Genomic DNA, 14,794 nt, shown 5'->3' with positions numbered 1-14,794 from the left:
TTCCGCGACTCGGGAGCCGGTGGCGCCATCTTACCCGGCTGCGGGAGGGGTCACAGGTCAGTGACGGAGCCTCTGCGGGTGAAGGAAGACAAGTGGGTGACCCGACCGGCCGTGGTGTTCCAGTCCCCACTGACCGGTAGGAGCAGCAGGGCGTCGGCTTGTGAGGCAGATGGGTGGGGAGTCTGGCGGCGGAGGAGCAGCTGGGGGCCGGGAGGGGTCTCGGAGGAGAATGGGGAGGGGGCGGAACCTCCGGGTACCGCAGGCGTGAGGGGACCCCTGCGGCCTAAGGGGTCGCATCCCTTCCCAAAACTTTCTTCTTGTCCCTACTGTGCCAGGACCTAAATTTATTTGTATCTTTTAATTTTTCTCTTTGGAAAAAGTAAACCCTGTGATGTGTCTGTCATGTGACTGAACTATCTCGGAGGGAGGGTGAAGATGTGGGGGGTTTCTTAGGGCCACCAGAAGGGGTGCAGTGGTGAGCAAGAGGGACAGGCCAGAGTATGTATGGAAAGGTAAGGCACTGGCTTGAGGGCTGTCGCCGTGGTGTCTCCATCCTGGATTAAGCATTTCCTCCTCCTTTTCTAGGTGGCTTTTCCTCGGGGCAGCCCAGGAAGGGCCCAAGAGGACAATGGATTCTGGAACTCGCCCAGTTGGTAGCTGCTGTAGCAGCCCCGCTGGGCTCTCACGGGAGTACAAACTAGTGATGCTGGGTGCTGGTGGTGTAGGGAAGAGTGGTAGGTAACATTTTCCATTTGACAGAAAGCATGGATGAAAAGTACTTAAGTGACCAGATGGGATACTTGCTATCTTGCAATGTTAATACTTAAAATTCTCTCTGTGGGTCACCTTTGTGAGGATTTGACTTTTATTTCTTCTTTCGAAGCCATGACCATGCAGTTCATCAGCCACCGATTCCCAGAAGATCATGATCCCACCATTGGTAAGCCAGATCATCACTTATGTTTCCAAATATACCCCATAAAAATATCTTAATGAATATCAATGGTTTCTAACTGTTTATATTTTGAGCTCCTGGGGTCTCATTCAGATTTATTTAGAGACAAGGGTATCAGCAATTGGTAAGCAACTGAATATTTCTTTTTTTTCAGACTTTGTCATAAGCCATCTTTAGTCTTTTGTCTCTTACTGAACATTAATGGGACTACTCTCTTGTATTTTTTTATGGTTGCATACAGGCCACTTAACGAAGCCTTTTCTTGCTGTCACTTCTCTAAGGGAATGACTTGAGACTCACTCTTTAACTGTGAGTCAGCTGGTTTGAACTTCCACAAAAGGAAGCAGAAAAACAAGTAGAGCCAGGCTGCTGAACTCTTACAACCCAGACATGCCAAGCCTGGACATCTTGCACTTGGAGCTCTTCATTTACTTCCGTATACCTTGAGTTCATTACATAGTGATGTCTTCTCCCATGTCTTTCTTTTTTTTCTTTTCTTTTTTTTTTTTTTTTTTTTTTGAGACAGAGTGTCGCACTTTCTCCAAGACTAGAGTGCAATGGCGCGATCTCTGGTCACTGCAACCTCCGCCTCCTGGGTTCAGGCAATTCTCCTGCCTAAGCCTCCTGCGTAGCTGGGATTATAGGTGCCTGCCACCACACTCGGCTAATTTTTGTATTTTTAGTAGAGATGGGATTTCACTATGTTGGCCAGGCTGGTCTCGAACTCCTGACCTCTAGTAATCCATCCGGCTTGGCCTCCCAAAGTGTTGGGATTACAGGCGTGAGCCACCACTCCCAGCCCTCCAATGTCTTTTATAGTCTTTAACTCTTGTTGCAGAATGCTAATAGAGTAAAAAAGTCATTTTGTTTGCTTTGACTTTTTTTTTAATTGCTAGTCTCTACAAAGACTAAGAACATTACTGTCATTCCTAAACCATAAGGAAGCAGGTTTGATTCTAAGGGTTTATATCCTAATATGAAAGAAAAATGGATGTGGGAATGGGAGAGGACACAGGAAGTCAGCTGTGCTGCTGTTATTTTCTTTTTTTGGAGACGGTGTCTCGCCCTGTTGCCCAGGCTGGAGTGCAGTGGCACGATCTCGGCTCACTACAAGCTCTGCCTCCTGGGTTCACGTCGTTCTCCTGCCTCAGCTTCCCGAGTATCTGGGACTATAGGCGCCCGCCACCACCCCTGGCTAATTTTTTTTGTATTTTCAGTAAAGACGGGGTTTCACCGTGTTAGCCAGGATAGTCTCGTTCTCCTGACCTCGTGATCCGCCCGCCTCGGCCTTTTCCCAAAGTGCTGGGATTACAGGCGTGAGCCACTGCGCCCGGCCATGTTATTTTCAGTATGTGACACTCTGCTATGATTCTAGTTCTCTAGGAAGGATTTCCATTGGGTCAAGCATCTGCTGCTCTGTTTCCCACAAAGCCAATAATGTTTTTTGGTGGCCCAGCTTTTGTATGGTTATTTCATACAGCAGGTGATTCCAGGGATGGGAAAAATAGAAAAAAATCTTGACTTTTTCATGTACTATATCAAATTTAGAACATTGTTCAGAGATTCAGGCTCGGCGCAGTGGCTCACGCCTATAATCCCAGCACTTTGGGAGGTCGAGACGGGTGGATCACCTGAGGTCAGGAGTTTGAGACCAGCCTGGCCAACATGGTGAAACCCCATCTCTACTAAAAATACCAAAACTAGCTGGGCGTGGTGGCGGGTGCCTGTAATCCCAGCTACTGTGGAGGCTGAGGCAGGAGAATTGCTTGAACCCGGGAGGCGGAAGTTGCAGTGAGCTGAGATAGCACCATCGCACTCTACCCTGGGGGACAAGAGCGAGACTTTGTCTCAAAAAAAAAAAAAAAAGAACATTGTTCAGAGATTCAGATTATGGTGGGAGTACTAGGAATAAAATGAATTTAGGGCTTGTGATAATTTACTTGAGAATTCCAGAAGCATCTTTTCCTTCCTTTTTTTTTTTTTTTCTTGACACAGTCTCACTCTGTCGCCCAGGCTGGAGTGCAGTGGTGTGATCTCGGCTCCCTGCAAGCTCCGCCTCCCAGGTTCATGCCATTCTCCTGCCTCAGCCTCCCGAGCAGCTGGAACTACAGGCGCCCGCCACCACACCCGGCTAATTTTTTATAGTTTTAGTAGAGACAGGATTTCACCATGTTAGCCAGGATGGTCTCGATCTCCTGACGTCGTGATCCGCCCACCTTGGCCTCCCAAAGTGCTGGGATTACAGGCATGAGCCACCGCACCTGGCAGCATCTTTTCTTTCTTTTTTTTTTTTTTTTTTTGAGACGGAGTCTCGCTCTGCCGCCCAGGCTGGAGTGCAGTGGCCGGATCTCAGCTCACTGCAAGCTCCGCCTCCCGGGTTCACGCCATTCTCCTGCCTCAGCCTCCCGAGTAGCTGGGACTACAGGCGCCTGCCACCTCGCCCGGCTAGTTTTTTGTATTTTTTAGTAGAGACGGGGTTTCACCGTATTAGCCAGGATGGTCTCGATCTCCTGACCTTGTGATCCGCCCGTCTCGGCCTCCCAGAGTGCTGGGATTACAGGCTTGAGCCACCGCGCCCGGCCTTTTCTTTCTTTAAAGTAAAATTCAAATACTCGTCTCCTGTAAGAGTTATCTGTTTTAATTTTCCCCCAGTTAACTACTCTCCTGGCAATATTGTCTAATTCAATAGCAAATACTTATGTCTCCTGAGTTTCTATTATGTGCCAAGCACTGCTTACCCTCAGGGTACAGTGGTGATCAAAAAGATGAGGTGTCTGTTCTTGAATTTATAATTTAGTGCATTTGGTTTCAAGCTCTGACTGTAAAGTCAGAAAAACTTTGCATTGTAACTGGTAGAGATATAAAAGCATACGAGGCTGGGCACAGACGCTCATGCCTGTAATCCTGAACTTGTAATCCTGAGCCTGTAATCCTGTAATCGAAGCACTTTGGGAGGCCAAGGCACCTGAGGTCAGGAGTTCAAGACCAACCTGGCCAACATGGTAAAACCCCATTTCTACTAAAAATACAAAAATTAGCTGGGCGTGTTAATGCTGCTGTAATCCCAACTACTCAGGAAGCTGAGGTGGGAGAATTCTTTGAACCCAGGGGGCAGAGGTTGCAGTGAGCCAAAATTGCACCACTGTACTCCAGCCTGAGCGACAGAGTGAGACTTTGCCTCAAAAAAAAAAAGTATATGAATGTGTGCATATGTACATGTAAATTATATACACAAGCACATGTGTATGTGTAACTAAAATATTATGAAACTTTACCTCACTACATCTGGTGCACTCTGATATTTTCTTGAGGTAAGGTCTTACTCTGTTGCCCAGGCTGGAGTGCAGTGTTATGATCTTGGCTCACTACAGCCTGGACCTCCTGGGTTCAAATGATCCTCCCACCTCACCCTACCAAATACCTGGGACTACAGGCATATGCCACTACACCCAGCTAATATTTTTGGTTTTTTAGTAGAGATGAAGTCTCGTTCTATTGCCCAGGCTGGTCTCAAACTCCTGAGCTCAAGTGTTCGTCCCACCTCGATCTCCCAAAGCGCTGAGATTACAGGTGTGAGAGCCACCGTACCTCACCCACTCTGGTATTTTCTTTCTTTCTTTTTTTTTGAGACGGAGAGTTTCGCTTCTGTTGCCCTGGCTGGAGTCCAGTGACGCAAGCTTGGCTCACTGCAACCTCCGCCTCCCAGTTCAAGTGATTCTCCTGCCTTAGCCTCCCAAGTAGCTGGGATTACAGGTGCCCATGACCAAATCCAGATAACTTTTTCTATTTTTAGTAGAGATGGGGTTTCACCACATTGGCCAGGCTGGTCTTGAACTCCTGACCTCAGGTGATCCATCCGCCTCAGCCTCCCAAAGTGCTGGGATTACAGGTGTGAACCACTGCACCCGGCCTGGTATTTTCTATTTTTATTTAGGTTTCTGCTTGTTTATTTTAATGCTGGTCCCAACCCGTTAAGTAGATTTCACAACTCACTAATCCTAATGAATAATTGAGAAGCATTGATTTAATGAGCTCTTCCTGAGGACAAGTCTGAAGCAGGAATTCAAGAAATAATGTTAAAAGGAAATACATTGAGATGTAAGCAGCAGTTGTTAAGTGAATGAAATATTGAGTGTTTTTTTCTCTTTTTAGTTTTCTATATTTTCCAAGGTTACTTTAGGAATATGCATAAAGAAATTTGCTTTCAGAAAAGAGAAATTATGAAACAGTGGATTATTTAGAAAACAGTCAATTAGACCGGGTGTGGTGACTCATGGCTGTAATCCTAACACTTTGGGAGGCTAAAGCAGGTGGATCATTTGAGGTCAGGCGTTCAAGAGCAGCCTGGCCAACATGGTGAAACCCCGTCTATACTAAAAATACAAAAATTAGCCGGGCAGTAGTGGCATGTGCCTGTAATCCCAGCTACTCAGGAGACTGAGGCAGGAAAATCCCTTGAGCCTGGGAGGCAGAAGTTGTGGTGAGCCGAGATCATGCCACTGTACTCCAGTCTGGGTGATAGAGTGAGACCCTGTCTCAAAAAAAAAAAGAAAGAAAATAGTGAATTATGTATTTTTTTCCTTTTTTTATAGTAATGAGGAGGCAGTATAACACATGGTTAATAATGCTTTTCAGTTCAGCAATCTTGGGTTTTAATCTTCGTTCTGTCACTAATTAACTATAATTTAGAGAAGACATTAATATTTTCGAGTTGAATTTTCTTTAGCTGTAAAATGGAGGTAATAATGCCTACTTCATTGGATTATTGTGATTATTGAAGAATTAATATATGTAAGTTACCTAGTATAATGGTAGATAATAACTTTTTTTTTTTTTTTTTTTGAGACGGAGTCTCGCTCTATCGCCCAGGCTGGAGTGCAGTGGCCGGATCTCAGCTAACTGCAAGCTCCGCCTCCCGGATTTATGCCGTTCTCCTGCCTCAGCTTCCTGAGTAGCTAAGACTACAGGCGCTGCCACCTCACCCGGCTAGTTTTTTGTATTTTTTAGTAGAGACAGGGTTTCACTGTGTTAGCCAGGATGGTCTCGATCTCCTGACCTTGTGATCCGCCCATCTCGGCCTCCCAAAGTGCTGGGATTACAGGCTTGAGCCACTGCGCCCGGCCGATAATAACTATTTAATAAATGATAAGGTTGCTTTTCAGGCCTAATGTTTTTTGTTTTTTTTTTTTCCCCTAAGAGATGGGGTCTTGGCTGGGTGCAGTAGCCCACACCTGTAATACCAGCACTTTGGGAGGCCAAGGCAGGAGGATTGTTTCAACCCAGGAGTTCGAGACTAGCCTGGACAACATTGCAAAACCCTATGTCTACCAAAAATACAAAAATTAACCAGACATAGGGCCCGGCGCGGTGGCTCACGCTTGTAATCCCAGCACTTTGGGAGGCCGAGGCAGGCGGATCACAAGGTCAGGAGATCGAGACCATCCTGGCTAACAGTGAAACCCCGTCTCTAATAAAAATACAAAAAAATTAGCCAGGCGTAGTGACGGGCACCTTTAGTTCCAGCTACTCGGGAGGCTGAGGCAGGAGAATGGCATGAACCCTGGAGGCGGAGCTTGCCGTGAGCCGAGATCACACCACTGCATTCCAGCCTGGGCGACAGAGCGAGACTCTGTCTCAAAAAAAAAAAAAAAAAAATTAGCCAAACATGGTGGTCGCATGCCTGTAGTTCCAGCTACTTGGGAGGCCGAGGTGGGAGAATCACTGGAGCCTGAGAAGTCAAGGCTACAGTGAACCGAGATGGCACCACTGCACTCCAGCCTGGGTGACAGTGAGACCCTGTCTCAAGAAAAAAAAAAAAAAATGAGCTCTTGCGGTGTTGCCCAGGCTGGTCTTGAACTCCTGGGCTCAAATAATACTCCTGTCTCAGCCTCCCAAGTACCTGGGATTATAGGCAGTCACCACTGTGTCCAGCTGGCCTGAGAAAGACATCTTCTCAGAATCCTTTTTTAGCTTAGAATTGTAGGCGAAATCTTCAGCTATGAATAAACTACATCATCACCTATGTGGAAAAGAAAAAACTTCAGTTGAAGACTCAGTTTATGTATCTCAGTGGATTTAGCATGCTTCCTGAGCAAATGTGGGCATTTAATGAATTTGGATGCAATGTACTACTCTGTAAGATGAGTTTTAAATAGGCATTTCTTCCTGCATTTATGACTTTATAGTACACCTTTCTTCCCTCCTGTAGAAGATGCTTATAAGATCAGGATCCGTATTGATGATGAGCCTGCCAATCTGGACATTTTGGATACAGCTGGACAGGTATTAAATCCCAGAATGTTATGAGTAAAGGCTTTTTTACTCTAGTAAAGGGGAGGGGAAGGCCTACGCAGAGAAGATCACTAGTTTATCTCTCTTAATTTTTCATGCACTCTGACTCAGGATAGCAGGTAATGGACATACATTTTCTTTAATCTGAAAGAAATAGCTAATTATGTGTGTAGTAGCGCTAGAATGCGTCAATACATAATGATCCTTGTTTCCTTCTAGGCAGAGTTTACAGCCATGCGGGACCAGTATATGAGGGCGGGAGAAGGGTTTATCATCTGTTACTCTATCACGGATCGTCGAAGTTTCCATGAAGTTCGTGAGTTTAAACAGCTTATTTATCGAGTTCGACGTACTGATGATACACCTGTGGTTCTTGTGGGAAACAAGTCAGACCTCAAACAGCTAAGACAGGTGAGGATAGAGAAGAAAATAGTGTCTATAATCTTACACAATCAGTCATTTTTGTTTCTTGGCTTACAGATTCTTGACTTGGCTTACAGATTTTTTTGCCTTAAAATAGAAAATCAGGCTGGGTGAGGTGGCTCACGCCAGCACTTTGTGGGGCCAACGTGGGCAGATTGCTTAAGGTCAGGAGTTTGAGACCAGCCTGAGCAACATGGCGAAACCCCATCTCTACAAAAAGTACTAAAAAACATAGCTGGGCATAGTGGTGCATGCACATGTGGTCCCAGCTAGTTGGGAGGCTGCGGTGGAAGGATCCCTTGACCTGGGGTGGTGGAGGTTGCAGTGAGGTTGAGGCTACAGCTCACTGCAGCCTCTATCTTCCCGCTCAAGCGATCTTCCCAATTCAGCTTTGAGGGTAGCTGGGACCATAGGTGTGTGCCACTACTCCCTGCTAATTGTTTTTACTTTTTGTGGAGACAGGCTCTCACTATGTTGCCCAGGCTGATCTTGAACACCTGGACTCAAGTGATCTTCCTGCCTTGGCCTCCCAAAGTGTTGGGATTACAAGTATGAGCCACCACACCTGGATGGAAGTAGTTTGATAGTTGTCAAATTCATAATGCTTCTCTGTTAATCTCCATTGGAAAACAGTCTTAGGAATTTGTATATAACATGTTCATTGCAAGTCTATTTATGGTAGCAGAAACAGTCTAACCATCCAAAAGTAGAAATTATGGCATATCCTTAACTAGATGTATCAATTATGGGCTCCTAATAGTTTTCAGTATTTTAGTGTAAGCGTCTATCTCTTTCCCTTCCTTTGTGTTTCTTTTTCTTTCTTTTTTTTTTTTTTGAGACGGAGTCTCACTCTGTTGACGAGGCTGGAGTGGTGCAGTGGCGCAATCTCGGCTCACTGCAACCTCCTCCTCCTTCTGGGTTCAAGCGAGTCTTCTGCCTTAGCCTCCTTAGTAGCTGGGATTACAGGTGCATGCCACCATGCCTGGCTAATTTTTGTATTTTTAAGTAGAGACGGGGTTTCACCATGTTGGTCAGGCTGGTCTCAAACTCCTGACCTCATGATCTGCCCACCTCGGTCTCCCAAAGTGCTGGGATTACAGGTATGAGCCACTGTGCCCAGCTTGCTTTCTTTCTTTTTTTTTTTTTTAATTTTTATTTTAATTTTGTTGTTTTGAGATGGAGTCTCACTCTGTTGCCCAGGCTGGAGTGCAGTGGCACAATCTAGGCTCACTGCAGCCTCTCTGACTCCTGAGTTCAAGTGATTCTCCTGCTTCAGCCTCCTGAGTAGCTAGGATTACATGCACCCTGCCACCACATCCAGCTAATTTTTGTATTTTAGTAGAGATGGAGTTTCAACATGTTGGCCAGGCTAGTCTTGAAATCCTGACATTACGTGATCCACCCACCTTGGCCTCCCAAAGTGCTGGGATTATAGATGTGAGCCACCGTGCCCAGTGTTTTTTTGTTTTGTTTTGTTTTTTAGACAGAGTTTCACTCTTATCACCCAGGCTGAAGTGCAGTGGCATGATGTTGGCTCACTGCAACTTCTGCTTCCTGGGTTCAAGTGATTCTCCTGCCTCAGCCTCCCAATTAGCTGGGATTGCAGGCACCTGCCACCATACCCAACTAAGTTTTCTATTTTAGTAGAGATGGGGTTTCACCATGTTGGCCATACTGGTCTTGAACTCCTGACCTCAGGTCATCTGCCTGCCTGTCTCAGCCTCCCAAAGTGCTGGGATTACAAGCGTGAGTGACCACACCCAACTTTTTTTTTCTTGAGACAGAGTCTTGCTCTGTCACTGAGGCTGGAGTGCAGTGGCGCAAACACAGCTCACTGCAGCCTTGCCTTGACCTCCTGGACTCAAGCAATCCTCTTACCTCAGCCTCCTGAGTAGCTGGGACCACAGGTGTATACCACCACATCCAACTAATTGTTTTTTCTTTTTTTTTTTTGAGACAGAGTCTGGTTCTGTTGCCCAGGCTGGAGTGCAGTGGCGCAATCTCAGCTCACTGCAAGCTCCGCCTCCCAGGTTTAAGCGATTCTCCTGCCTCAGCCTCACGAGTAACTGGGATTACAGGTGCCCAACACCATGCCCAGCTAATTTTTTTTTTAGTGGAGACAGGGTTTTGCCATGTTGACCAGGCTAGTCTCGAACCCCAGACCTCAAGTGATCCACCTGCCTCAGCCTCCCAAGGTGTTGGGATTACAGGCGTGAGCCGCTGCACCCAGCCCCAGCTAAATTTTTAAAAATTTTGTAGAAACAGGGTCTCACCATATTGCCCAGGTTGGTCTCAAGCTCCTGGGCTCAAGCAATCCTCCCACCTCAGCCTCCCAAAGTTCTGGAATTACAGGTGTGAGCCACCGAGTCCAGCCTATTTATCTTTCTTAAAATAAAAAGTATGGGGAAAACTAAGGTTGTGTGTTTGATATCTATAACTATTCCCTGTTCCAAAAAGTATCTTAAAAATAGACTACACTTTGGGAGGCCGAGACAGGCGGATCACGAGGTCAGGAGATCGAGACCATCCTGGCTAACACGGTGAAACCCCGTCTCTACTAAAAAATACAAAAAACTAGCCGGGCGAGGTGGCGGGTGCCTGTAGTCCCAGCTACTCGGGAGGCTGAGGCAGGAGAATGGCGTAAACCCAGGAGGTGGAGCTTGCAGTGAACTGAGATCCGGCCACTGCACTCCAGCCTGGGCGACAGAGCAAGACTCCGTCTCAAAAAAAAAAAAAAATAGACTAGAGATTGGGCGCAGTGGCCCATGCCTGTAATCCCAGTACTTTGGGAGGCCGAGGTGGGCAGATCCCTTGAGGTCAGGAGTTCGCTACCAGCCTAACCAACATGGAGAAACTCTATCTCTACTAAAAATACAAAGTTAGCCAGGTGTGGTGGCGCATGCCTGTAATCTCAGCTACTTAGGAGGCTGAGGCAGGAGAATTGCTTGAAGCCAGGAGGCCAAGGCTGCAGTGAGCCACAATCACGCCATTGCACTCCAATCTGGGCAACAAGAACGAAACTCCATCTCAAAAAAAAAAAAAAAAGTAGACTAGAAATAGAATCTTATCATTTGAAGGCAGGCAGAAGAAACCTTAGAAGTAATCTAGCCTCCAAAAATTGCAAAAATTAGTGCCATATGCTTGAACACCTCCAGAGTTGAGAAGCTTTCTTTGTGTTAAGGTGGTGGTGCATTCAGGTTTTTGGACAATTTAATTGTTTTTCATCATTACTTTTTCTCACATTTTGCCTTTAAAGGTCACCAAGGAAGAAGGATTGGCCTTGGCCCGAGAATTCAGCTGTCCCTTTTTTGAGACGTCTGCTGCATACCGCTACTATATTGATGATGTTTTCCATGCCCTTGTACGGGAGATACGTAGGAAAGAAAAGGAGGCAGTACTGGCTATGGAAAAAAAATCTAAGCCCAAAAACAGCGTATGGAAGAGGCTAAAATCACCATTCCGGAAGAAGAAAGATTCAGTAACTTGAAGAGAAGATGGGAAGTGTTTATCTGTGAACTGCAGTGCTGTATCAAAGCAGTCCAGTAACCTGCAGTACTGAGCATGGTGCTTGCTCTTTCTCCTAACTGATAAGAGGGACATGCCTACTAGGAGTTTTTAGTGATGTGGTATTTGAAGTATTGTCTCTTAGTTAAGTATGATTTATTAACCCAGTGGAGCACTGTCTGCTTTTAAATCGTCACATTAGAATTTGATCTACCAATGTTTTGGGTTCTGTTGCGCTGATATTAATTAATGTAAATTTGTTTATACCCAGGAGAATATGTATACCATGTGTGTTTGACTAAGTTCACAAGGGAAGTTTTTGGCTCTGCACTCCACATTATCCTTCAATTTCAATTTCCTGGGACTATACCAGAGAAAGACCTCAGTCTCTTCTATTCACATTATGCTTCCTAGAGACTGAACAAAAGTCATGTAGGGAAATTGGGGCTAAGGAGATCAATGCCAGATTTCAGCAGATACCTGTGGGGCTGACACCTGTTGCAGACTATGGAGTGGTGAGATTTGGGGAAGTTGGGCTATATGTTTGCAGAAAGGTAGGTTCAGAACAATATTCTCAATACAAGCTTGGCTTTTCTAAGAAGTACACATTTGGCCCAAATGCATCGGGATGAGTGAGAACAACCAGAAGCATATAAAATGTGATGAAGGTTTCTCCCGGGAACCTTATTTTACGCTTCATTTCAGGGTTTTCTTTTTTTATCTTCAAAGGTAGACATGTTGGAAATCATAACTGTATTACTAAATGTGTTTAATCAGAATTCATAGTTGGATCAGCCATTGCCTTGTACAGGTTTATTTTTTCCCCATAGATGCACACACCGACACATTTATATTAATTGCTTCCTCCTACGTTGTGCTCTGTAAAAGAACTACAGCTGGCAAGATGTGTTTTCGGCCCTTCATCGCTGATTGCATTTTCCATACAGAAGAGACATCAGGGATTTGGGTAAAATTGTGTGTGTGCCTCCTTTACGTGGACAATCACTAGACTCAGTGCTCTGAGAAAATGCTATTTCTGTTTAATGGGTCAGTCTTAAAGCTTTAAAATTCACATAGGTGGAGTTTCTCATCTGAAGATTTCCTTACGAGGACTTTGCTAAGTTCACCTCAGGGTTATCTGAGCCTTGACTAAGTTTATCCTAAGGGAATACCACTTTGCTCCCTGTGCATAGTTTAGGAACTGTAGTCCGAGGAAGAAACAGTTAAATATTGTTAGTGAGTTCTCTGTTTTAAGATCAGGACTGTTTTGATATCTGACCTTGTTATATGTGGTGAGTAAATGCAAAAATGCTAAGAGTAATGCATCATATATTGAATATTAAATGTCACTGAAGCAATGTTTGTGTCTACTAGAAACATAAGATGACTTGTGTAGCACCTCTTTATAAGCACACAGCTCATCTTAATATTTTCCATTTTTATTAGAGGAAGTTGGACAGAGTTGTGTTTTTCTTTGTAAACTAATGATAAATATTCTAGATTTTTTTAAAAAGTGACTGTTAGAACTTTTTTAGCTCTGAGTAGTGGTCCCTTTTTAAACTCCTGGAAACATTTTTGTTACCAAATAAATCATGTTTTATGGTACTTAGCCATCCAAAAGTGAAAGACCTAGAATTTGATTCTGTGCAGGACAAAAATCTCACAGGAACTGTAGCACTTTGGAAAAGCATCAAAGTAGAAAAGAAATACAGTGCAATTCTATTATGAGAATGTTTTACATTTAAACTGGTTTAGCACCTTTTAAGTTTAAAGCCCATAGCTTCTTATTACTAGTGACCTGGGGAAGGAATTATTAGCATTAAGCAATATATATATATATGTATATATATATTCTGTTTGTTTGTTTGTTTTTTCTTTTTTTTAATGAGATGAGGTTTCACTATGTTGCCCAGAGTGATCTTGAACTCCTAGGCTCAAGCAGTCCTCCCAATATGCTGGGATTACAGGCATGAGCCACCACCTAGCCCAAGCAAGAAATTGACACTATGTAATTATTTAAGGTAGTCTAGGCAGTAGAAAACATTGCCAGAAGGATAGAAAGGAATTTGGATTATATATAAGGAAAATAACAAATTGGTGTTTTTAAGACTATCACTGTCATATATTAGATCCTTGTATTAGTCCATCCATTAATATTAGTTCTATTTGCGGTGCTAGGTAGTTTGACAGGTATGATATGCATAAGTCATAGCTCTATTCTTAGTGTCATAAAGTGTAGCTAATTTATAAGCTCTAAGTAATCAGCTTTAATGAGGGCATTAAAATTACTGCCTAGAACTTTGAAAAGAGAAAAATTCAGGGATAAGTTGAAAGGCACTGGAACTGTTTCTGCCCATACCAGACCAGTAAATTATAAGATCCAGATGGTAGTATCTAGAATTAGGTCTTTAGAATTCAGAGGGGACATATGTTTTGACTTCATCATATATTAGCAAGAATTGGTCTACTGTGATGTTTGGGGAGGAGGAGGGGGAAATTTTTTTTAATGCACTTGTATGTGAAGACAGTTTGTATGACATAATACAAAACTTTTAAACAACTTGGGCTTTCCTTTGCTTACCTATCAGTGGGTAGAATTTTTGGAATCATTGCAAAAGAGTTGTTTTAAGAAAAACATAACTATGAGATGTGATATTCTGGAAAATATGAATTCAAAAAATTTGAGTGCCCACCATGAACAAAACACCCATGTCAAGTGCTAGGGAGCATGCCATGGAATCCCCCTTCATTTGAAGAGATTACCTCTTGGGAGGGGACAGGAAAAACACATATGGATAATGACAGCACATTTGATACCTGATCAGGGATTACTTAAAGTTGTGATAAGTAAATACACTAAATAAGAAGTGAAAGAATGATAATTTTTTACATGAAGGTCATTTAATCTCCATTACTGTAAATGGCCACTAGTGGAGAGGGCCTAGTTTGGACATTAAACAAATGGATTTTTTTGTTTTGAGACAGTCTTACTCTGTCGCCCAGGCTGGAGTGCAGTGGTGTGATCTGGGCTCACTGCAGCCCCTGCCCCCTGGGTTCAAGTTATTCTCCCACCTCAGCTTCCTGAGCAGCTGGGATTACAGGTGCACACTACCACGACCAGGTAATTTTTGTATTAGAGACGGTTTCGCCATGTTGGCCAGGCTGGTCTCGAACTCCTGACCTCTCGAACTCCTAACCTCAAGTGATCCACCCACCTTGGCATCCCAAAGTGCTGGGATTATAGGTATGAGTCACTGCACCTGACCCGTCTTTGGTTTAAAAAAGACAGTGTCCCTCTGTCTGCTAGGCTACAGTGCAGTGGTGTGATCACGGCTCACTGTAACCTTGAACGCCTGGGTTTAAGGTGATCCTCCTGCCTAAGCCTCTTCAGTAGCTGGGACTACGGCACATGCCACCATGCCATGCCAAATTTTTACATATTTTGTAGAGGCGGGTCTCGAACTCCTGGCCTCAAGCGATCCTCCTGCCTCAGCCTTCCAAAGTGCTGGGATTACAGGCTTGAGCCACCTCACCTGGCCCAGGAGTGGATTTTTATGTCTTCATTATTATTTAAGTGTTTTTTTTTTTTTTTTTTTTTTGAAACAGAGTCTCACTGTCACA

At 44.3% G+C, this 14,794-nt stretch overlaps 1 protein-coding gene across 4 annotated transcripts; it reads left to right on the top strand.

Annotated features, from left to right (window-relative positions):
• RIT1 (Ras like without CAAX 1) lies at positions 1 to 13,731 on the top strand. Of its 4 annotated transcripts, none has more exons than XM_025362902.1 (6): positions 1 to 165; positions 586 to 734; positions 884 to 940; positions 7,164 to 7,237; positions 7,466 to 7,657; positions 10,926 to 13,731. In XM_025362902.1, the coding sequence occupies exons 2-6, from the start codon at positions 629 to 631 to the stop codon at positions 11,154 to 11,156; spliced, it is 660 nt and encodes a 219-aa protein (XP_025218687.1). In that variant the 5' UTR covers positions 1 to 165; positions 586 to 628; the 3' UTR covers positions 11,157 to 13,731. The 4 variants fall into 4 exon arrangements, with proteins under 4 accessions (XP_025218687.1, XP_025218693.1, XP_025218703.1 ...); XM_025362918.1 differs by having other exon boundaries at positions 30 to 136; positions 10,926 to 12,871; XM_025362893.1 differs by lacking the exon at positions 1 to 165 and adding an exon at positions 484 to 512.
• The last annotated feature ends 1,063 nt before the right edge of the window (positions 13,732 to 14,794 follow it).

The sequence above is a fragment of the Theropithecus gelada genome, chromosome 1, assembly GCF_003255815.1.
Source record: "Theropithecus gelada isolate Dixy chromosome 1, Tgel_1.0, whole genome shotgun sequence".
Taxonomy (NCBI): Eukaryota; Metazoa; Chordata; class Mammalia; order Primates; family Cercopithecidae; genus Theropithecus; species Theropithecus gelada.
Note: the sequence above shows the minus strand (reverse complement) of the source record. Positions and strands in the feature narration are given on the sequence as shown.

Bases quoted from the DNA above. Each gene is read 5' to 3' on its own strand.
- RIT1 (XM_025362893.1), top strand. The intron at 735-883 runs GTAGGTAACATT...CTTCTTTCGAAG, and splicing joins TGGTGGTGTAGGGAAGAGTG to CCATGACCATGCAGTTCATC. The intron at 941-7,163 runs GTAAGCCAGATC...TCCCTCCTGTAG, and splicing joins AGATCATGATCCCACCATTG to AAGATGCTTATAAGATCAGG.